Source organism: Cervus canadensis, chromosome 23, assembly GCF_019320065.1.
Source record: "Cervus canadensis isolate Bull #8, Minnesota chromosome 23, ASM1932006v1, whole genome shotgun sequence".
Taxonomy (NCBI): Eukaryota; Metazoa; Chordata; class Mammalia; order Artiodactyla; family Cervidae; genus Cervus; species Cervus canadensis.
The window spans coordinates 49,505,095-49,530,884 of NC_057408.1; the positions used below are offsets into that span (position 1 = coordinate 49,505,095).

At 39.2% G+C, this 25,790-nt stretch overlaps 1 protein-coding gene across 1 annotated transcript in view; it reads right to left on the reverse strand.

The window, feature by feature from the left end:
• The window catches only part of GREB1L (GREB1 like retinoic acid receptor coactivator), a 244,611-nt gene that overhangs the window by 90,923 nt on the left and 127,898 nt on the right, over nt 1-25,790 (reverse strand). Inside the window, exons 3-5 of the mRNA XM_043444069.1 lie at nt 15,486-15,645; nt 15,077-15,274; nt 3,492-3,668 (exon numbers count right to left, since the gene is read on the reverse strand). Of these exons, the coding sequence (XP_043300004.1) occupies nt 3,492-3,668; nt 15,077-15,274; nt 15,486-15,642 (532 nt within the window). The 5' untranslated portion in view covers nt 15,643-15,645. The remainder of the gene's footprint in view (nt 1-3,491; nt 3,669-15,076; nt 15,275-15,485; nt 15,646-25,790) is intronic.

A 25,790-nucleotide genomic window follows, 5' to 3' on the forward strand; every position in this document is an offset into this window, starting at 1 on the left:
TAGGTTCTTAGCTCTGTGATGGAAAAGACTGTGTCTTATCATTCTTGTGCCCACATATCATAGCCTAATGTGATTTTTTAGAACAAATACTGTTGAATGAATGAATGAACAAAAGAATACTTGGATCTTCTTTGCTAATTTAGTCCAGTGTACAAACTTTACCATTAGGTGTCTATATTAAATCTGCTCAATATCACTAAAAGAAGAAAATGGATATTTTGAAAAGTTAAAGCCCATGAAAATGAAAATTATCACTTCTTTTTCTATGAATTAAGAGTGGGCTTTGAACTGTAGTTTAAGGAAACTTCACAAAGCATGTGCAGGATCACTTTCTGACTCAAGATATTGACCTATGTACTCCTAGACTTCTCACAGCAAAGGAAACCATACACAAAATGAAAAGACAACCTATGGAATGGGAGAAAATATTTGCAAATGATATCACCACAAATGGGTTAGTATGACAAAATACACAAACAGCTCATACAACTCAGTATTGAAAAAACAAACCACTCAATCAAAAAGTGGGCTGAACACCCGAATAGACATTCTTGCAAAGAAGACATACAGGTGGCTAATAGGCACATGAAGAGATGCTCAACACTGATGATTATTAGAGAAAGGCAAATCAAGACAACAACGATATCATTTCACACCTGTTAGAATGGCTATCCAGAGAAGGCAATGGCACCCCACTTCAGTACTCTTTTTTTTTTCCCCACTCCAGTACTCTTGCCTGAAAAATCCCATGGACGGAGGAGCCTGGTGAGCTGCAGTCCATGGGGTCGCTCAGAGTCGGACACAACTAAGCGACTTCACTTTCACTTTTCACTTTCATGCATTGGAGAAGGAAATGGCAACCCACTCCAGTGTTCTTGCCTGGAGAATCCCAGGGACGGTGGAGCCTGGTGGGCTGCCGTCTATGGGTTGCACAGAGTCGGACACGACTGAAGCGACTTAGCAGCAGCAACAGAATGGCTATCATCAGAAAGTCTACAAATAACCAATGCTGGAAAGCATGTGAAGAGAAGGAAACCTTTGTACACTTTTGGTGGAAATGTAAATTGGAGCAGTCATTATGGAAAAGAATAATAGGGGTTCCTTAAAAAACTAAAACTAGTACTGCTATATAATCTAGTAACTCCAGTGCTGGGTATAAAACCAAAGAAAATGAAAACACTAAATTGAAAAGATACATGCACCTCAAAGTTCATAGCAATGTTGTTTACAATAGTTGAGATATGGAAGCAATGTAAGTATCCATCAACAGACAAATGGATAAAGAATATGTGGTATGTATATATATGTATATATAATACATCATATATATATCCTGTGGATTTAAATATATATGTGATATATATATAATATACAAACAAGTTCCATTCCAAGAGTGTGTTCATAAATCCAACTTATTCATAAGCCCAACAGGGTTAGCCTAGGTACCCAACTAACACAGTTGGCTATATGATACTATACCATAATAGGTTTATAATACTTTTCACACAAATAATACATGAAAGACAAACAGAAAAAATAAATAAAACATTTTTAATCCTACAGTACAGTATCTTTTAAAAGTGCAATAGTACTGTATTGATACTGTACTATTGCACTGTATTATGTATAATACTGTATGTATTGCTGGCATACAGGGCCTGGCATCCAGTGAACAGGCAAGAAGAGTTACTGACTAGAGGAGGGAGAAGAGGTGGGAGATGGTGGAGCTAGAGGACTGTCAGCAATAGGAGATGGAGGGCAAGCGGCAATTTCACTCACACCTTACATGTTTGGACATGCAGATATACATTCACGTCTTTGAAAGCCTGCAACTTGAAGGTTCGTATGTAGTGGCCTTAATATATACATATACATACACACATGTATACACACAGACACATGCGCACACACAATGGAAGATTACTCAGTCATAAAAAAGAATGGAATTCTGCCATCTGTAACAACATCGATGACCTCAGAGGGTATTATGCTTAGTGAAATGGGTCAGATAGAAAGAAGAAAACTGTATGATGTCACTTACTATGAATCCAAAAATAATACAAATGAATGATATAGCAAAACAAACAGACTCACAGGTATAGAAAACTAGTGCTTATCAGTGGGTAAAGGGAAGGAGGGAGCACGATAGGTGTAAGGGATTAACAGATACAAACTGCTAATATAAAATAGGTAAGCAACATGGATATATATTTCAGCACAAGGAATTATACCCATTATCCTGTAATAATTTTCAATGGAATACAGTCTGTAAAAATACTGAATCACTTGAATCAACAATAATTCATGCCATTCATTTAAAACTAATATAATATTGAAAATGAACTATAATTCAACTTTAAAAATAATAATTAAAAAGTAAATCCACTCTTTTGCCATTTTCCATGATGTAGGGAAGCTATGTTGTGAAAAATGGGCCAGATTTAAAGTAACACTAGAAAGTAAAAAAATTCTGAGATAAAAGTTACACATTTTACAACATAGATATATTCCTATATATCTTGGTTGAACTAATGCTAAATATAAAATGAGAACCACATCAATGAAGTATAATTAGAAATAATGGATGGTATAGAATAGCTATCAATAACTTACAAAGTGGATAATCCACAGTTGAATAATTGAGAGTTGATTTTATATCAGGTCCAGCCCAATGACTCTATAGAGAGTGAATCCTATTTTATTTCACAAAATAATTATTTTTGATAAATTGCATAGCATTATTTAATGCCTGGTTTTAAAAATCTCTTCATTAAGATGAATATTTTGAGAGTTAGTAAAAAAGTGAAAGCTAACTTGTGAGAAGTTACTAGATGACAGCATATTAAAATGCAGAGATGTTACTTTGCCTACAAAGGTCCATACAGTCAAAGCTGTGGTTTTTCCAGTGGTCATGTACAGATGTGAAAGTTGGACCATAAAGAGGGCTGATCGCTGAAGAATTGATGCTTTTGAACTGTGGTGCTGGAGAAGACTCTTGAGAGTCCCTTGGACTGCAAGGAGATCCAATCAGTCAATCCAAATGGAAATCAACCCTGAATATTCATTGGAAGGACTGATGCTCAAGCTGAAGCTCCAATACTTTGGCCATCTGATGCGAAGAGCCAACTCATTAGAAAAGACCCTGATGCTGGGAAAGATTGAAGGCAGGAGGAGAAGAGGATGAGATGCTTGGATGACAGAGAATGAGATGGTTGGATGGCATCACTGACTCAATGGACAAGAGTTTGAGCAAACTCCAGGAGGTGGTGAAGGACAGGGAAGCTTAGCACACTGCAGACCATGAGGTTGCAGAGTTGGACACAAATGAGCGACTGAACAACAACTAATGAAAAAATGTTTCTTACTTAAACTAAACTATATATAGTCCCCAGCTAATTCTGTGATTTTTAAAAATTCTGTGATAACTTAAAATAAACTCGTATTTTAATTCCTTTATCTCAGAAGGAACTTTGCAGGTATGAAATACTCACCTAAAAGTGCATTTTTCCCATGATCATCTGGTAGGAATCGCTTGTCTACAGCACACACTAGGATGTGTTCAGGAAGGTTGGGAGACTTGGCCCCCACCAGGAGGAATCCTGCTGGGATGTCAATCTGTTCCATACACAGAGATACCAAACGCAAATCCTTTCCTGCTTGACAAAAACCTAGAAACCAGTAAAAAAAAAAAAAAAGAAAAAGGACACAGTGGAATGTTTAGAGAGGTTATAACTCTGCATCACCCATCTGGAGACTAGATTTGCCTGTGGGAATCACTATTAAGGACTAAATTTAAAGTTCATAGACCTCTCTAATACACATCTACCACATGTGCTCCCCTGAGCAGAGCTAAAAAGATGCTCATGCTCAGTTGCTTCCATGTCCAAATCTTTTCAACCCCATGGTCTGTAGCCCACCAGGTTCCTCTGTCCATGGGATTTCCCAGGAAAGATTACTGGAGTGGGTTGCCATTCCCTGCTCCAGAGGATCTTCCCAATCCAGGGATTGAACCCATGTCTCCTGCATTGCAGGCAGATTCTTTACCCACTGAACCATTAGGTAAGCCCAGAAAGGTACTAAAAGGAGATATTTCCAACTGTTTTAGCCAACACTGATGACTTCATATTTTCTGATCCACAAGAAAATGATAAATACACAGGAAACTGACAAACATACATAACTTTATATGCACATAATATAGTATTCTTAGTTTCAATGCAAATTCACTTCTCTAAATCAGATTGATCATAGAACACAGATATTTTCTGTTTCACAGAGGAAGAGACTGAAGCTCAGAGTTTAGTGAATCATAAATGAATGGGTTAGAACCAGAACTCAAAACTGTTTAGATTATTTTCACTAGATGAGACATCATAAGAAATGACAAAACCTTACATAACAACTTTGTAACCATAAATGATTACCTTAATTCATTAGTTCATAATTTATTAAAAATGATCTGTGGATTTCCCTGGTGGTCCAGTGGTTAGGAATCTGCCTGCCAATGCAGGGGGTGTGGTTTCAATCCCTGGTCTGGGAAGATTCCACATGCCACAGAGCAACTAGGCCTGTGTGCCACAACTACTGAGCCCATGAGCTACAACTACTGAAGCGCATGCAACTAGAGTCTGTTCTCCACAAAGAGAGACACTACCACGATGAGAAGCCTGCCCAATATAGGGAAGAGCAGCCCGCTGTCACCGCACCTAGAAGCCTGCACACAGCAACATAGACCCAGCACAGACAAAAATAAAGAAATAAAATTAAAAGAAAATGATTTGCAACAAGTGCTGTCCTTGGCCTGGGGATAGAGCTGAACAGAATGTGTCATCCTCTAAGAACTCACTTGTAGTCAACTGCAAGGATGTATAAGGAATTGGCAATTACAAAACAATGTAACAGAGGACAGCTATGCTCTGCTACAAAGCTCCGATCTCCACGTCTTCTGGGAAATGATCCTCCCAACACTCTGGTTATGGGATTCCCCTGGACAGCTGTGGTATTCCAGACTGAGCTGGAGCTGGCACCTGGTCCAAGCTGGGCCCCTGGAGCATCCCACCTTTCTGGCCATAGTTGGGCACCTGACAGAAACTGGACAATGGAGGATGGATGGCTAATTCTCACACACAACCCTAGGTAGAGCGTCATCATCATCGCCCAAAATATAGAGGGCCAGAACCATGCTAGGCTCTCCCAGAATCAATGCATATTATGATATTAGCCAAATGCCAACAAAAATTGAATGCCATCAGTGAGTATATGAGAAATAAATGAAAACAACAACCAAATATGGTATGAAGCTATGGTGCACAGGAATCTATTGTATGGTTTGGATCATTAAACCTCAAAAGCAGACATGATAAAATTAGAAAAAAGTCAGGAAATAAAAGGCTAGAATGATAAAGACAATGGGGTTCAACCATTTCAAGCTTGTAGATCCTCTTTTAAAACTAAAAACTCAAATGTAACTTCCAGTGTTTACAATATGAGAAAAACAATATCAAATGTTATTGTGAATTCTTTAACAATTTGAATGAATTTGTATTTTATTATTCACAATATCATTTGTATTTATTTGAATAAGGTGGCTCAGATGGTAAAGCGTCTGCCTGCAATACGGGAGACCCAGGTTCGATCCCTAGGTTGGGAAGATCCCCTGGAGAAGGAAATGGCAACCCACTCCAGTACTCTTGCCTAGAAAATTCCATGGACGGAGGAGCCTGGTGGGCTACAGTCCATGGGGTCGCAAAGAGTCGGACACGACTGAGCAACTTCACTTTCACTTTTATATATGGGGTCATATTATTTATTCAGTTTACAAATATATTTTGGAGCCTATAGATGCATAGAACCCTTTAAAGAATCTGCTGTCTCCCCCTCCATTAAGGGATAAAACTCTCAAGTTTGAAAGTTGGGAGCTGATGATACGATATGAAAGGCAGTTAAAATTTATGGAGCACTTAACATAAGCCAAGTGGAGTGCTAAGCACTGCAGAGACTTTATTATTTAATCTTCTCAACAATTCTAGCTAGGTATGACTATATCCCTTTCACACATGGAGAAATTGAGTCTCAGAAAGGTGAGAGTGTTTGTCCAAGCTTACATAATGAGTCCCATAATGTCCAGTGATGGGAGACGTGGAGTTTGTTATGTGAGATAAGGGCTTCCCAGGTGGTGCTAGTGGTAAACAGCCTGCCTACCAATGCGGGAGACACAGAAGACGTGCGTTCGATCCCTGGGTTGGTAAGATCCCCTGGAGGAGAAATGAGTCCCATAATGTCCCGTGATGTGAGACATGGAAAGTTTGCTACATAAAAACAGGCATAAAATGTATTAGTCAACTTGGGGGGAAAAAGCACTAAGAATAGTTCTACTCCAGAGCCAAAACCATGAGGGGTTAACACAAATGTCTTTACCAAATTCTAAAATCCTAACCTTAGGAGGCTAAAAAAAGAGACTTCATGGAGGTCAGGTTAAGTTAGAACACTACGCTTCTGTTGCTGAAGACACTGGTTCAGTCCCTGGTGGGGGAACTAGGAACCCACATGCTGTGCAACCAAAAAAATAAGTCCTAAAAGGAGCAGTAATTTTTTTAAATCAAATAAATTATTAATTCGTGTATAGACAGCAAATCTATCCCTAGTAGGTAGCACCATTATTACAACTTTCTCCAAAGGGCAAAACATAAACACCTTCCCAAAGGATGTAGATAATTCAGTGATGAGAGGTTTACGATTACTGATTGATGGAAACAGGTTGCTTGAGGAGATTTCTCTGTCACTAAGAAGTAGTACTACAAACTTTCGGAACTTTCAGTCACTCCATATTAGAAAGAATATAGGAGTCAGTACCAATCTGTACCAATTTGCAAATTATTAAAAAGCAGAGACATCACTTTGCTGACAAAGGTCCATATACTCAAAGCTAAGGTTTTCCAGTAGTCATGTACGGATGTGAGAACTGGACTATAAAGAAGGTTGAGTGCCAAAGAATTGATGCTTTCAAACCGGTGCTGGAGAAGACTTTTGAGAGTCACTTGGAGAGCAAGGAGATCAAACCAGTCAATCCTAAAGGAAATCAATATTCAGGAATATTTCTTGGAAGAACTGATGCTGAAGCTAAAGCTCCAATAACTTTGTCCATCTGATGCAAAGAGCCAACTCATTGGAAAAGACCCTGATGCTGGGAAAGGTTAAAGGCAAAAGGAGAAGGGGATAGCAGAGGATGAGATGATTAGATAGCATCAAACTCCAGGAGAGAGTGGAGGACAGGGAAGCCTGGAGTGCTGCAGTTGGAGTCGGACATGACTTAGCAACTGAACAACAAGACTTTTAGAACACCAGAGCTATCTGGAATCTCAAGGTCATCTGATACAGGATTTTCCAAAGGGGAGTTATCAAAGTCCTGGAGATTCATAAAGGTTCTCCATGATATTGGAGAACTATGCTGCTGCTGCTGCTAAGTCGCTTCAGTCGTGTCCGACTCTGTGCGACCCCATAGATGGCAGCCCACCAGGCTCCTCTGTCCCTGGGATTCTCCAGGCAAGAACACTGGAGTGGGTTGCCATTTCCTTCTCCAGCTGTAGAACTATACATGAAACTAAAATAGATAACATTACCAATTTCTAAAAACTAATAATTATTCTAATATTCTACCTTTAAAGCAAATGTTCCAAGGACATTCTATGCTATACATGTAGGGATAGTGGAAATCAGCTGAGCGAACTCAGCACTCACTTGATTGAAGCCCATATCAATGTGTGGCTTTGATTATCACACATTTTAAGATTGGTTTTTATTATCAGTCACATATATTGATATGTTGCTTAATTTATACCCATAATAGGCTAGTGGTTAATAATGGGAAGCTTGGGGAACATAGATTGTGTTTGATGGACACAGTCATTTTACAAACATGCCTAAGGTGCTCTTTGCTAGATATGAAAGTTAGAGTCAACCTCACCCTCATTGATCAAATTGTAAAATTATATAAAATGCACCAATATGTTTCTAGGGCACCAAAAAAAAAAAAGAGCAATGTTAAGGTAAAATTTTGGTGATTATAATCCAATTTGGGGCTTCCCCGGTGGCTCAGTGGTAAAGAATCCCTCTGACAATGCAGGAGATGAGGGTTCAACCCCTTGGTCGAGAAGATCCCCTGGAGAAGGAAATGACAACCCACTTCAGGATTCTTGCCTGGGAAATCCCACGGACAGAGGAGCCTGGCAGACCACAGTCCCTGGGGTTGCAAAGAGTCAGACAAGGCTTGGTAACTAAACAACAACAACAATCCAATTTGGCCTTTTGTGTAAGAGAGAAAAACCTGTTTCTTTCAGCAGCATATTATTTGCAGACAAATTCTGCAAAGAGCAGTCTGAAACTTTTTCATCACGTGGAGTAAAAATTATAAAAATAAATTAGTACATCCTGGTAGCTTAACTGGTAAAGAATCCGCCTGCAATGCAGGAGACCCTGGTTCGATTCCTGGGTCAGAAGATCCGCTGGAGAAGGGATTGACAGCTCACTCCAGTATTCTTGGGCTTCCCTGGTGGCTCAGATGGTAAAGAATCTGCCCACAATGTGGGAGACCTGGGTTCAATCCCTGAGTTGGGAAGATCCCCTGGAGAAGGGAATGGCTACCCACTCCAGTATTCTGGCCTAGAGAATCCAATGGACAGAGAAGCCTAGCAGGCGACAGTCCATGGGGTCCCAAAGAGTTGGACATGACTGAGTGAATTTCACTTTTAATCCTAAAAATGTAAAAATTCCAAAGTTTGGGTAATAAAAGTGGATCTTGCCTATTTTTGATGCTGGGAAACATATACATACACTTGGCTTCCCTCCTCTGCCACTCCCCGTAAAGTCAAAAAACACTTTAACATTTTATTTTTGAATTTGTCAACAAAATATGCTTTTCCTCACACAATCAATTTAAAGTAAATTAAACAGTAATTGCTATGTGCTCAGTCATGTCCAACTATTTATAAACCCCATGGGCTATAGCCCACCAGGTTCCTCTGTCCATAGACTTTTCCAGGCAAGAATACTGGAGCACGTTACCATTTTCTCCTCCAGGGGGATTGTCCCAACCCAGGGGTCAAACACACATCTCCTGTGTTTTGTGCACTGCAGGCAGATTCTTTACCTGCTAAGCCATCAGGAAAGCCCCAAACAGCAACTAACAGATAAAATGTAGACAATTTTTTCTCATGCATGAATAATATCAAAGAGTAATTAGTATATTGATCTAAAATAAGTATTTTCTACTTAAAATTGATTCTTTATCACATGTGATAAAAGAATTAGTACATACAGTGAAATAATTGGTTTTTAAATTCCTAAGGGGTCCAAAAATTATATACTACTGTAAGAGAAATTTGTGAGTCAAAGATTGGGTAACACTAATCCATCCCTATCCCTTTAGTTTCTAGATGAGGAAACTGGGACCCATTAAGGTTAAAAAAACAGTCTAAGGTCAAATACCCAGAAACCCAAGAAGTTGGGACCCTGGTCTCTTGACTCCAGGTTAGAGAGTTAACGTCACTCTGACCACAGAATAAAGGTTACTCAGACCACGAGACTGTCCCTGGTCTGATGTAGGACACTCTCCTATGGCTTCTCTGTTGCCTATCTTTACTAAGTCTCGTCACCTAGCTTTCTAGGCTGAATCCTTGGAGCACTTGTCAGAGCAGTCCCTGCCAGCCATGGGCTCTGTCAGCATCCACCTATCTCACACCTACTGCAAGTGAATTTGTTAATTGCTCAGTCGTGTCCAACTCTTTGGGACACCACGATCTGTTGCTCACTAGGCTCTTCTGTCCACAGGATTCTCCAGGCAAGAACACTGGAGTGGGTAGCCATTCCCCTTTCCAGGGAATCTTCCCCACTCAGGGATCAATCCAGGGGTCTCCCGCATTGCAGGCAGACTCTTACTGTCTGAGCCACCAGCGAAGCCCTGGTAAATCCTCAAAATTCAGTTCTGCAAGCCACAAAGGTGTCCTTTTCTAATGAGCTTTCTCAAAGCAATACATCACAGCCAAAGGGAGATTAAGGAGGAAAAGTACAATTTTAGTTTGGGGCTAAACAGGAATAGAGTAGAGAAGACACAGTTCGTGTGCAAAATATCCGAAGAAATCAGGATTTGCTCTGGAAGAAAGATGATTTCAATGTGATGTCTGTGGTATAAGGAAAACTACACAGTCCACTCAAAGTAAGAAGCACTAATAGCTTTCAGCACTTTAGCCTTTGAAGGTTTTCCCATTTATGACATGAGGAAACCTAGAGGTGAAAAGTTATAATTATTAAACAATGACTGGATTCTAGGAGAAAAATTTTTCTCATAGAAGGAGGAAGCAAACCTTTTCCTCTTAAATTTTTTTTTTTCCAAAAAGTGCTATGGGTTTCCTTGTTGGTCCAGTGGTTAAGAATCTACTTGGCATTTCAGGGGACACCAGTTCGATCCCTGGTCAGGGAAGATCCCACATGCTAAGGGGGAACTAAGCCTGTGAGCCACAACTGCTGAGCCCTCGGCCCCTAGAGTCCGTGATCCACAACAAGAGAAGTCACAGCGATGAGAAGCCCATGCACCACAACTACAGAGTAGCCCCTGCTCACCACAATAAAGTCCACATGAAGCAACAAGGACTCAGCATGGCCAAAAATTAAAAATAATAAATACAAATTTAAAATAAACAGCTGCTTGTTATAGTGAAAAGAGAAAATTTTCTATTTTGTGTTAAAAAAAAAAAAACAACTCATAATGATGGCAGCATATAAAAGGGGCACAAGAACCAACTGAAATTGCTACCAAGGGCTAACACTGAAAAAAGTTAAACAAGAAAATAAAATAATATTGGATTATAACCCCCAAATAAAATAAATATTCATGAATGAATATAAACAAATGACTGTGTAAATTAATAAACGAGGGAAAAGGGACAAACTTCCATGCAGTAGAATTCCAAAAACTGTTGTAGCTACTCTGCCCTCAAGGATGTGGAGTGTAACTCCCCATTCCTTAAAAAGTGTAGGCTGAGTGTAGGGACTTTCTTCAACAGTATGGGGGGAGGGTGCAGCAGGGATGGGATACTCATGGGGAATGGAGATAACACTATCTCAGCCAGGTGATCAAAGTCAACATCACCACCCATAAATCATCTGCAAGTATGTGCCCTTGATACAGTAAGATGAAAATGACACTTTATCTCTGTGATCTTCCTCCACCAAACCCATATATAACCCCAGTCTCATCAAGAGAAAAACATCAAATTCCAATAGAAGGTCTAGAATACACCTGACCTATAATCTCTGAAACTATCAGAATCATAAAAAACAAAGGAAGTCTGAGGAACTGTCACAGCCAAGAGGAGCCTAAGGAGACACAACAGCTACATTTAATGTACTAATAGTACCCCAGACTGGATCTATTGATCAACCTAGACAGCATATTAAAAAGCAGAGACAAAAAAAAAAAAAAAAAAAGCAGAGACGTTACTTTGCCAACAAAGGTCCATCTAGTCAAAGCTATGGTTTTTCCAGATGTGAGAGTTGGACTATAAAGAAAGCTGAGCGCTGAAGAACTGATGCTTTTGAACTGTGGTGTTGGAGAAGACTCTTGAGAGTCCCTGGGACTGCAAGGAGATACAACCAGTCCATCCTACATGAAATCAGTCTTGAACATTCATTGGAAGGACTGATGCTAAAGCTGAAACTCCAATACTTTGGCCACCTGATGTGGAGAACTGACTTATCTGAAAAGACCCTGATGCTTGGAAAGATTGAAGGTGGGAGGAGAAGGGGACGACAAAGGATGAGATGGTTGGATGGCATCACTGACTCAATGGACACGAGTTTGGGTAGGCTCCAGGAGTTGGTGATGGACAGGGAGGCCTGGCGTGCTGCAGTCCATGGGGTCACAAAGAGTGGGACATGACTGAGTGACTGAACTGAACTGAACTGAACTGAAGACCGGTTCTGGATATTCCCAGGCTGAAACGGTAAAGCGTTTGCCTGTAATACAGGAGACCAGGGTTCGATCCCTGGGTTAGGAAGATCCCCTGGAGAAAGAAATGACTCCCCACTCCAGTATTTTTGCCTGAAGAATCCCATGGATGGAGGAACCTTGCAGGCTACGGTCCAGGGGATTGCAAAGAGTCAGACATGACTGAATGACCACTTTCAGATGGGTTCTGGAATAGAAAGAGGACATCAGGTAGAAACTAAAGAACCCAAATAAACGATGGACTTTAGTCAGCACTAAAATTACTAATAATGTAACATGTTCACAATAGGGCAAACTGTGGGGATATACAGAAACTCTGTACTGTTTTCTCAATTTTTCTGTAAATCTAAAACTGTCCTTAAAAAAAAATAAAGTCTAATAAGGAACAGATCTGTGGTTGCCAAGGAGCGGAGGAGTAACGCTGGGAGTTGGGGTTAGCAGGTGCAAACGGGCATGTAGAGAATGGATAAACAACATCCTACTGTAAAGCACAGGGAACTATATTCAATATCCTGTGATACATCATAATGGGAAAGAATACAAAAAAGAATGTGTATATATGTATAACTGAATCACTTTGCTCTACAGCAGAAGGTAACACAATATTGTAAATGAACTATACTTAAATTCTTTTTAAGTTCATTTTTTAAATGTCCTATTTTGTCTTTTTGCCTTTCAGTTAATCACCAACACAAGACTAGAGATCATTTAATTAAGAGGAAATAGGTGAGGAAAAGAAGGCAAGGGTGAGTCCAGGGAAAGAGTCAGGAAGAAACAAATCAATCCAAAGCCAGAAAAGGTTGTGAAATCAAAGAAAAGTTCCTGAGTTTACTTCATAGTTATTTTGAGAAGACGCTCACAAGAGTCTGGACTATTTCCTACAAATCTTCACTCTTGGGATTCAGATCAGCTAATTATATACAAAATATATCATCAGGGACCCCCAATTAAGAAAAATATATATTATGCAAAGAGCAATATTTAATTTAACTTTTTTAAAAAAAGATTGAAAATAAGCTCTGTGCATCTGTAAAGAAGTAGCTAAAGAATCTACGAAATGTGATTCTATTTCAAGATTTATAGGATCCAGATATCTGGTGTAGCAGATAGCTCTATTCCTTCACTGTTTGAAATATGTCAGAATGTTAATATGATAAATATTGTTGTTTTGTTCAACTCTTTGTGACCCCATGAACTGCAGCACGCCAGGCTTCCCTGTCCTTTGACATCTCCTGGAGTTTGCTCAAATTCATGTCCATTGAGTCGGTGATGCCATCCAACCATCTCATCCTCAATAAATCTCAATTAAAACATCAAATAAAATGGAGAAACCTTAATACGCCCCTCTAGGGTAATTTTAAATTTCTTCTGGACTAATCCTGAAAGAAAGATAGGATTTTTCTTTTAGAAGCCACTAGATGATCTGGGGGAAAGTACCCTAAGGATGGTGCAAGCCTGATTACTGTACACAAGGAAAGAAAGATACGGAATGGGGCACAAATATAACAATTTCTTGGACACACCTGCCGCTAAATAGTTTCATTTTTTGAAAGTAATACTGACATGCTGTCTTAAAACCAAGACTCTTGTAGCAAATGATTTTAATTTTAAAGGAGTCCTAGTACAGAGCACTTCTTTGTAAACCTCATCAGCATTTTCCTTAAGAAAACAGCCAAGGTTTTCACTTCACAGAACCAGGATTTGCATTCTCCAATTATCTCCAACTTGAAGGTTACAGAGTAATCTAAGTGGGGGAGGGGAAAGTTTACTGAAACAGCTGTAAACACAAACTCAAGTAATCAAAGCTGTATTTGGAGGCTTAAAATTTGGTGGCCCTTTACCCCTTTAGACAATCAACTGCTTCCCAGTGGGGTAGAAACCTACCAATAATTTACATAAGAAATTAGCAACCAAAATTTACATCTGAATGGCAAACCCCAGAAGCCCATCAGGTGTTAAGTATCTGCTTATCTAAATTGCCTCTAAAAATAGCTTTACCTTCCTGTGAGTCTTAGGTAAATAGAAGATTTCCCAAGAAGGGAAGCTGGTCTGCTGACACAAGCCCAGGTACTATATTGCCCTATTCCACTGTCAATTTCATTACGAAAATGTCAGGGCTGCTCTGCCTTTGAGTGAGAGGACTCTTAGAACTGCCTTAGAATGAACCACGCTGAAAGAGCTGTGGACAAACTAAAGACTATCAAGAGCTTGCGCTCAGCCATGTCCGAACTCTACAGCCCCCTGGACTGGAGCCCACCAGGTCCTCTGTCCAGGGAATTTTCCAGGCAAGAATACTGGAGTCGGTTGCCATTTCCTTCTCCAGGGGATCTTCCCCACCCAGGGGTCAAATCCACGTCTCTTGCGTCTCCTGCATTGGCAGGTGGATTCTTTACCACAATCAGATTATGAACTAATTAGAATGGGATAGCCAGGAAGCGGGACCATATACCATTAATGGAGGGAAGAGAGTATAATTTGTTATGTGACCAAAAACATGAAATATTGAAAATGTTTAAGTAGGATTTTCTTTTTTAAAAGTGTGGTTAAAAGCCTTTCTAGAAGAGGAGGCTGACAAGATAAATAAAATGGGATGATAAAAACATGTTCATTAAAAAAAAATGTTCATTTTCATCTTCTATTGATAACAATATACTGGATGAATGTTCAAAATACATGAAAAAGGTAAATATTAAAACACATGATATCTCTGTTGTTGTTTTGAGTGGAACAGAAAGAAGTAGAAAGAGATCACTTTGGAGCAGCATTCTTGCAGGAAGTTCGTGAGGCACTGAAAAAGTCCTGAGCTAGGCCTAGGCTTGTCTTTGCCACATACCATCTCAGAGAAGTCATTCAGAGGCTGTCTCTCTCAGTCTCTTGATCTATAAGATGGGGTGATAATGCTTGTCTTTCTTAATAGACACCTGCTATGAAGTCACAGGCAATAATGTGAGTGAAAGCATGATTACTCCTCATTCCTTTCTATAATTACTGGTTTCCAGCCTTAAGCACCCAATCAATGATTAGAAACTAGCCAGACAATATTAAAGGAGTTGAAAAATCAAAAAGGAAACCCACCGTCTGTAGTGCAAGACCCTTCAGGGGCAGGTTTCTGTGAATAGGGAATTGGTGGGCTATTTGAATCTGACATGTCTTCATCATCTTCATCATCTTCCATTTCATTTACTGTGAGGTTGTTAGAAAAATCCAGACTTCCATTTTGGGTGTATCGGTGTACTAAGTCTTTATCCAGATCCTCCACCTTGGGTTTTACGTCTGGGAAAGCAAATAAATCATAGCTAATTTAATAAAAAGATGCATATTGGGAGATAACCAAAAGAAAAATTCATAGTTCTGAAAAGATATCTGAGGATGGGGAGGCAGGCATTGGCTTAACATTTAACCCACATATTTCAGAGATCCCCAGATCTAGAATTCCCACTTCTTTTAAAAGGCATGCAGAAATGTGTGGAATTGAGAAACTTACCTGCAGAGGAGAAAGGATGCTGGTCAGGATCCAGGTACAGCTGGGAAAAAATTGGTCGTGGTACCACACTACTACATCTCAGAGAGGCTTCAATGGAGTTGTGGAGAGCTTCTTCAAATCGAGCAGATTTCAGTTGCCCAGCATATGAATTCCCCATGGTCTATACCACCCCCACAAAGAAAAAGAAAAAGGAGAAAGTTGACATTAGTAGAGGGTTATATGTCTGCAAAGTACACATAGAGCTGATATAAACTATACGCACATATCCTGTTACAATAGAAGCTATATGAACTATACATTTCTTGAGATAATTTATCAATTTATCTATTCTATCACTTTTGCTTCTTGTCTTCAGAGTCCAAAGGGGCTTTCAAAAAGTCCCTTTAAGGGATCTTGTATCTAAGGATCAAACCATAATAAGTGCTTTAAGCAAAGTTTCTCCAACTAGTAAATCAAGATTAACCTGTCAATCGTGAAGCCCAGCACAGTGACAAGGGCTTCTCCCTTAAACTGGTGAGTGGTGGGCTGCCATAACCCAAAGGAACGCTATCAGTGGTTTCAGAGGAAATATCAAATTACTTCTCTCTCTACTAAGATTTTATTACCCTAGGAGGATTCTTCTCTGGAAAAGGAAAAAAAAAAAAAGAAAGCTTTGTGATAATATATTTAATTGGTGAATTCCTAAAAGCAAGATTTGAGCCTTTTAAAATTCAAAGAACTCATTCATGTATTATTAGTATTTATTTGAAAAACAATGCTGTTTCTTTTGCTTAGTTTGAATCACAGTCTTATTTGGGACCTCAGGAAAGCATAGAGTAAGAAGTTTTGATGCAATCGCCTTTACTTCTCATCGATAGCTACAAAAATTTCCATATATTGTAATAATAACTAAATTTATTGGGTGCTAATTATTAGCTATGTTAATGATTGGTCAAGGTCCCCAAGACCCTTTCTGGGTTCCATGAGGTCAAAAGTCTTTTCAAACTATTATTAGGATATTATTTGCCTTTTTCATTTATTTTCCATGTATAATGGGTTTATTGTTAATTTTTAAAATTAATAAGTATTTTTAAATTTTCTTAGTTTTAATTTCTAATAAGTATAACATATGTAAAAAAACCTCAATTGTTTTTAAGAGTATAAAGAGGTAATGAGATGAAAAGTCTGAGAATTGTTGGGCTAGAGAGTATACCAGGCACTTCCTAAAAATTATTTTATTTAATCCTCAGTATTCTGAAGGAAATGGCAACCCATTCCAGTACTCTTGCCTGGAAAATTCCATGGATGGAGGAGCCTGGTAGGCTACAGTCCATGGGGTCGCAAAGAGTCAGACACAACTGAGCGACTTCACTTTCTTTCTTTCTATAGTTCCTTTTGGAGAAGGAAATGACAACCCACTCCAGTGTTCTTTGCTGGAGAATCCCATGGATGGAGGGGCCTGGTGGGCTACAGTCTATGGGGTTGCCAAGAGTCGGACATGACTAAGCAACTAACACACACACACATTTTGAAGTAGGGCTTCCCAGGTGATGCTTGTGGTAAAGAATCCATCTGCCAATGCAGGAGATGCAAAATTTGTGGGTTTGATCCCTGGGTTGGGAAGCTTCACTAGAGGAGGAAATGGAAATGCACTCCAGTATTCTTGCCTGGGAAATCCCATGGACAGAGGAGCCTGGTTAGGGCTACAGTCCATGGGGTCGCAAAGAGCTGGACATGACTGAGTGACTAAGCACACACATATATATCAAAAAATTATATTGTATACCTAAAACTAATGCAATGTTATATATCAACTATATCTCAATAAAACTGGAAAAAATAAATTACTGGGTTTTTCTTATAAGTACATGTGCCAAAGTATACATATAATACTCAATTACAAGTTGTAAGTTGGAGAAAATCAACAAAGCCCCTCAAGTGAAATTTTCCTAAAATACCAAGGTTTCTTTTTTTAAGGCTTCAGGAGTAGTATTATGATATTCTTAAAGAATTTAGTTTACAAATTTTACAATTAAAACATGAAATTTTAATTTTATGTTTTCTATCTTCTGAAACAATTTGAAGATAGGATTCAAACAGGAAGTACTAAATATATGAAACAGGTAGGTAATGAAAAACCAAGGTTTTGTTCAAACTTGTAAAACCCTACCAGAACAAGTATAAACATTCAATTTTTCTACAGCAATCTATTTTTCAACAGAACCACACACAGTCAAAACAGAGTGGAGGTTGAAAGAGAAACACACCATGTCACTAGCCCATGCGTCTAAAGAGAAACACACCATGTCACTAGTCCAAGCGTCTAAGGAGAAACACACCATGTCACTAGTCCACGCGTCTAAAGAGAAACACACCATGTCACCAGTCCACGCGTCTACAGAGAAACACACCATGTCACTAGTACATGTGTCTAAAGAGAAACACACCATGTCACTAGTCCACGTGCCTACAGAGAAACACACCATGTCACTAGTCCACGCGTCTAAAGAGAAACACACCATGTCACTAGTCCACGTGCCTACAGAGAAACACACCATGTCACTAGTCCACGCGCCTACAGAGAAACACACCATGTCACTAGTCCACGCGCCTACAGAGAAACACACCATGTCACTAGTGCACGCGCCTACAGAGAAACACACCATGTCACTAGTCCACGCGCCTACAGAGAAACACACCATGTCACTAGCCCATGCGTCTAAAGAGAAACACACCATGTCACTAGTCCACACGTCTACAGAGAAACACACCATGCCACTAGTACATGTGTCTAAAGAGAAACACACCATGTCACTAGTCCACGCGTCTACAGAGAAACACACCATGTCACTAGTCCATGCGCCTACAGAGAAACACACCATGTCACTAGTACATGTGTCTAAAGAGAAACACACCATATCACTAGTCCACGCGTCTACAGAGAAACACACCATGTCACTAGTCCATGCGTCTACAGAGAAACACACCATGTCACTAGTACACATGTCTAAAGAGAAATACACCATGTGACTAGTACATGCGTCTGAGTCAAAATCCAATGGCCATTTGACCTTTCTTCCTCACTGAAGGGAGAAAAATTTGAGGAACTAGCATGGTCACCCAAGAGATTTCTTACTGCGGAAAACAATAGAATAACTTCAAAGGTGGACCTTTAGCCTTTCTCAAGAGCACCAAATGCCTGAAAATCTTGCCTCTTCTTAATCTATTACCTGCTCAACAAGTTATCTTCCTTTCATCATTGAAAACCTACATTCTCCAAGGGACCTTTTTAGTTGAATAAAGAAGTACTCAAATATACATGGACGATTACATAGTCTTAATCCCTTCAATTTATACGTAGATTAAGGAGTAATATGATAGATATAGCAAATAAATATTGTGCTGGTTAAACTATTAAATCAATATAAACAGGGGTGATCCAGTTTCACCATCATAGAAGATACACAGAATATAAGAGCATAACCCTGGGAAATGCTCAGATGAAGACAACAGTAAATTCCCATGGAACAGCCTTGGGAGAGCAAAAAGAAGGGGCTGATATTCCAGATGAAAACACAACCAGGCAGTTTTAAAAATGATAATGATAAGGTGAAGAATGACAAAACTGACCCCAAACTTCTTTGGTGCTGAGTGTCAAGTTCTTCATTGACAGTTCAATGCTACCCAAAGAAGGGAAGAGGTCAAAACAAGAAGAATTTTTAGTGCAATGTAGTCTTAATATCTTGGAGAAGAAAATGGCAACCCACTCTAGTATTCTTGTCTGGAAAATTCCATGGACAGAGAAGCCTGGTGGGCTAGAGTTCATGGGGTTGTAAAGACTCAGACACGACTGAGCAAATGGGTATTCTTAATATCATATGCTGTACATAATATTTAGGATCACTGATATCATTGACCTTATCCACCTAGACTACTGAGTCTCTTCCTCCGAATCTCAAAGAGCCCCCAGGCATAACATCCCACTGAAAGTGAAGAAGTTGTAGTCACTTCAGTCGTGTCTGACTCTTTGCAACCCCATGGACTATAGCCCACCAGGCTCCTCTGTCCATGGAATTCTCCAGGCAAGAATACTGGAGTGGGTAGCAATTCCCTTCTCCAGGGGATCTTCCCAACCCAGGGATCCAACCTGGGTCTCCCACATTGCAGGCAGATTCTTTACTGTCTGAGACATCAGGGAAGCCCGACATCCCATTGAAAGTCAGTGTAAATAAATCTAACTTCAGGTCAGAAAATGGAGAAATGCTTTTTCAAATCAGTTGTTAAATGAAATACAACAAGAACAGACTGTGACTTCCATACAAAGGCACGTATTTTATGTCTCTGACTGTCACTGTCTGGGAGACTGTGCTATATTGCTTTCCTGTGTTTCCTTTTATTGTTGTGAAATTACACGGGGAAAACTATGCTAACTGTCTTGGCATAGCACCACAGACCTCTGAAATGCGAATAGGCACTCTTTGGGTAATCTCTAAAAAAGGTATGGTACCCTATAAAGCTCTTTCAGCACCATAATTAATTGCTGCAAATGCAAGTGGGATCAAGTGCAAACCACCAGGACAGTGTGCTTTGGTGTCTTTCTATTCTTCCTTTACCCCTTCTCTACAGAAGGACAGAGGCTTCCCAGGTCCAAAAGTGGTAAAGAATCTCCCTGCCGAGCAGGAGACACAGGCTCAATCCCTGGGTTGGGAAGATCCCCTGGAGAAGGAAATGGCAACCCACACCAGTGTTCTTGCCTGGGAAATCCCACGGACAGAGGAGACTGGTGGGCTACAGTCTATGGGGTCGCAGAGTTGGACATGACTGAAGTAACTAGTATGCATGCACATCGTTATTGTATCACAGGGAATGGTCACAGTGGTGGTCATGGTGGTGATGGTAGTAGCAGTAATTGTCATCACTCTCATTGTCAAGAAATCTGAAAGGAAACATTCTTTGTCAAACCACAATAATAACAGGGGAACTTAGTAACCACCAGGAAAATACAATTACTGCCTCCATTTTTAGGATAACCAAGGTCTAGAGAAGTTCGGGAACTTGCCCAAGGTCATACTATGAGGAAATGGCCAAGACAGGAGTGGAATCTAATCAGTTTGTCTATGGCAGCAGATGTCTTAGGCTACCTAATCATGTATGCCATTCTGTAGTTAAAACACCTACAATAATAACCCAATTGGGAAAAATTCATATTATGTAAACACCTACTAAATTGTGAAGCCAAGCCAAAATAAATAAATAAAAGCCAAGGAAAAAGAGCTTTGTTTGCTGATTTTTCCTTGTCTACCCATGTGCTCAGATGCTCACTCATGTCGGACTCTTTGCAACCTTGTAGACCACAGTCCACCAGGCTCCTCTGCCCAAGAAATCCTTCTGGCAACAATACTGGAGTTGTGTGCGATTTCCTCCGCCAGGCAATCTTCCGAACCCAAGGATCAAACCCAAGTCTCTTATGGCTTCTGCATTGGCGGGTGGATTTTTTAAAAAATAGTGCGTCTACGTATTCCCGGGCTGCAAAACAAGGCTGAAATGCGAGTTTTAACATTGGGTACTGGACAAACAGCCACAAAGACAAGCAACGATTTACAAAATTGAAATAAAATAAAAACACCACCTCTGCTCTCAATGAAAAAACCCAGACCTCACTGTAATGTTTGATGAAAGACAGATATGAACAGAGAGTAAAGTTACTTCACAAAGAATAACAGAATTGCCCTCGGTGTCTTTAGGAGTTTGGTTCTAGGACTCTGGTGGAGACTAGTATCCACGGATGCCTGAGCCCCTTACATAAAAAGACTAGTACAGCCTTCTGAACCAATGATCAAGTTTAGCATCACTTTTTTTAGTATCAAAAGTGAGGCAATGAGACATTGTGGGCCTCCCCATGGGAACCAGCATGAAGCATACACGAACCACCTAGGACTTATTCCTGCCAGAGGGGGTAAGGAATGTAGGCAAACTCTAGAGCTAACTTCCATTTATGGGATGAAGGACTAAGTTAAATGAAACCACATGGAAACAAGCAGATTCAGAAAGAGGAAAAGGAGACAGAGCAGTGGTCCGGTTTCTGAAGGAGCCAAGGTTATCTAGCTTGTAAGTGATGGAACTAGAATTCAAATTTAGGCTCAAAAGCCTGTTTTTTTTCCCCTGCTAAACCAAGCTATTTGAAGTAGAAAAAAATGTGAGTGAAAATGATACATTCTGTTCTATAGAGGTTGTCACCTACTTTCCAAAGTTTAACAATCATCCACCCAGCCAGATGGCATTTGTAAAAATCCTACCATTGAAGTAGTTAAGCACACAGGGTCTGGAGTCACATGGCCTTCATTCAAATCCCGTACCCACTACCCTGTATGATACTGGGCAAGTTAACTTAATCTCTCATCTGTAAAACGGGGCAATACAATCAGTATCATAGATTTCTGTGAGGATACATAGATTTTATGTTTTTAGAATAGTGCCTGGCACAAAATAAATGTGCAGAAAATTTTAGAAGTACTATGTAGTGTTTTGTTTTTTTTTTTTTTTGTAAGCTTGGTGCTACGTTGAGGATACTAAGAAAAGTTGAGATGTATCTCCTTGTATATTTTGGAGGCAGCGTTCTAGCAACAAATGACAATGTACAAGTTCCAAAAACCGGTCTTTGGTGATATATACAATTCACTTACTAAACTTTACAATCATATATACACATCATTACTGCCTCTTACAGCTATCAGATTCTTTGGCTTCATATAAAAAATTCTTATTTAAGACATTCCTGTTTAATGCCTTGTTTACTGCCTCTTGTTTAAGGCATTACTGTTTAATGCCTGTTAACACACCCTTGCTCTGTTAAATATATTCGCTGATGAGAGAGATACTATGTGATTATTGGACCAAGAAATCAAACATGGTTCTTGCAAGTTCTCAAAGAGTCTATAACTCAAAATTAAAAACAAGCATATAGTTACAGTTTTCTTATGCTCTTTTCTCATTTTATGTATTCTTTTAAATTGTTATTTGTTGCTCTAGTATCTGTCTTTCCCATTAAACTGCAACCACTTGGGGCAAAACACTGTGTTTACAACTGGAGTTGAATTTAAACAAAAAAGAATACATTGAGTTTTTTTGTGTCTTACTCAATTATACAGTAAACAGGTTTGAAGAGATATTATGTCTTGTCAAGCACATTCCAAAAAAGGCACAAAATTTATGATGCATTCAAAACAAAAGTGTTCTATTTCATTTTTAGTCATTCTCCTTGCTGAAAATCTTTAGAAAATGCAAACAAAAGACAAAATTTTGAGCCTCCTTTAATAGTTCTGTACATTTAAACCTGGGTGATTCTCCTTGGATAGTTTCTGAAGCCAAAAGCAATTTAACTACTGAAATAAAAACCTAGCCCTAATTACTTTATTTTCTAAGATTAACTGTTTTTAACTAATATACTTAGGGATATGTAATATGTCCTGAATTGCCATAGAAATGCTCATTGTTATATATGAACTAATTTCATAATGATTATATAAAAGCTGTCATAATTAAAAGATAAGGGACAATGCTATCTTTTCCCTTCTGACAGGGAGTTACATGTTACTACTGGAAATTTTTACTTTCTTCCTCGGAATACCAGAAATTCTTCTGTAAAATAAACACATCTCATCAAGACCCTCTGGAACTAGTATAATTACCAGAGGCAATTGCTGTGTCAGATCAAAGAAACAAAACAATAATAGGCAACGTGTGACCTCTACCATGTCGCCAGAGACCAATTTTTCAACAGGCAGAAGAGTCAATAATCCAGAACAGAAAACATTAAATAACCAGAAATGCTTCCAAAGTGTGGCTTAGCACATCCATCAAGGCTGCCACATTCAGAGGGTTCAGAGTCTCTGTGGTTTCTGAGAACAAACTTCTGGGGATTTATCACAACAGTCATTAAAATCTGCATAAAGCACCAGAGGCAAAAACCAATTTCCCAAATGCAGAGTAGAATTTCAAGAGATATTACAATAATTTTCCAAATGTCATAGGATGCTTTAACCAGTAGAGTGAGAAGAACACAGATGATTCAATAATTTCCATATAACATTCACCTAATTTTTCTTATTTACTTGTCCCCATTCTGTTTGGAAAGCAGGCAAAGAACATTAACCCGATAAATATAATTAGTAAGAACACATTAAAGACTTCTGCAGGGTTTTTGTTTTGTTTTGGTAATACTGGGTCACTAAATCCAAAAACAGGGCTTTGGTCTCCTTTGTAATGTATGTAGTTGACTGATAAGAATCATAAGGGTACAAAGAGGGGTAAAGAAATTCCCATTCATGTAATGACAGAGAGAAATACATTTAAAATGCACTTTTAAAAAGCACCACGAATAAAACCGTGCCTTAGTAAAGCAAAATCTGATTGATTTTCTTAGCCGTGACTGCAATGTCTTCTTTCAAAATCAGATGTGAATTAGGGACTGAACACACGTATCTGAATTGTTTAACTTGCAAACACTCGTTCTGCTGGTGACTTAGAGACTAATAAAAGAAGGGCTTAGCATAAAGGAAAAAGCACTGGAAATGCACGTTCAGTTCTTGTATGGATGCGTTACTCTTGCTACCTTCATCTTTCCACTCTGTCATTTGCCCTATCTTTATCTTCTTATCTTATTAACATTGTTAATTCTATTTGTCAGTTTTGCCACAATTTCAGCACTACTTAAACAGCTGTGGGTTTTCTCTAGGCAATTATCAGTCACTACACTTAGGTTTCTAAATTAGTTGTTGAAAGGCACTTTAACCTTGAGAAAATAGACACAGAGCACACTGCCTCATTAAGCCTTACATTTATATGCATGTGGCTTTAAAACAAAAACTTATTTTAAAGCATTAAAAAATCACACACACAAGTAATTCAAACTTCTTGTAAAGTTATCAATGAGCAAGAAAACGCTTAACAAAGCCTATTGTGTACTACTCATCACTTTATCTTTTCCCCTTTACAATACAGATGGCAATACACACACTCTATGTCTATGTACATGTATAGAGTATATAAACTGGGACATCAAAATATTGCAGAATTCCTCTAACTTTTACTACCTGTCTGCCAGGTAGCAACACCTTTGGAAAGTCTCCACAATCATGTAAGTGGTATCTTGAGGTCATGGCAAGAAAGTTCTTCCCACATACAGATTTCCACACCCCCCCCCTTCTCCTTTTCCCTCCAAAGAAAATTCTGTATTTCTATTCACTTTTCTTCTTCTCTCTTCTTGACTCTGACATTGGTTTTCTCCTTACTACTATGAAATGTACCAGGATCAGTAAGGGAGAAACTCCACACTTAAGGTTATTCATCAGCTGATACCCATTTCTATGAAATACAACTAAATAAAAAAAAAAATTCTGTAATCCAAAAATAAATGATACTTCATGAGCCGTTTATTCCTTTTATGTTAAAATAAACTCAAAGAACTTTCCAGAGTTAAGTTTTGGTGTTTTTAAAGGTTTATATTATTCTGCTTTGGGGTCAGTCAAAAGCTTGTTAGAATGATTTTAAAATTAATGTAAACTAGTTGCTTACCCACTTCTCCCCACCCCCAACTCCTGCCACTTTCTGCTCCAAGGAAAGGAAAAGGTGATATTTCAACAGTGTAAAATTCTTCACTGAGAGACAAACATTAAAATGATAAACATTTTGGAAAGCAAAGTACACTTCAAACCCTAACTGTTCTTTCAGACCTATATTGACTGTTATAGTCGTTGCCAACATTTGGTAAGGATTATCCTTCCATTAGGCAAAAGCAAGCATTCCTTAGATAAATCAGGAGTTTTTGCCATGAGACTCATAAAACCTTTTCACAACACAAGATTTTCAAGAGAATCCTTGAAGGTTTTAGGAGGCTGCTCCTTTTACTCAGTAACAAAATACACCCCATGGTGTCTCACTGACCCCACTCAGCTGTCCTTTGACCTCTTCAATTGTTGAAGCCTAACTCCAGGGCCCACAGAATTTGCCTCCCATATCAAAAAGGCGAATGAGGCTTCCTCCTAGCACCTGGTGTAACAAAACCCAACAGTGTCTCCCTCTCTCTGTCCCCTGCGCTCCCTCTCGGGCTACTTTCCAGATGTTCCAGGCCCAAATGTTAAGCCAATACTAGGTTTCAGGATCTGCGTGGTCACCACGAAGGAACACAGGAACCGAGCTGAAGTGGCAATGACCCTCTTGTTCTTTTTGGCCTCAAAAGGATACGATGGGTCATAAAAGAGGAAAAGATCTTTGGCCTCTCTTGGAAATGCCAGGCTATTTAAGCACATTGTAACTTCCAAAGGGAGG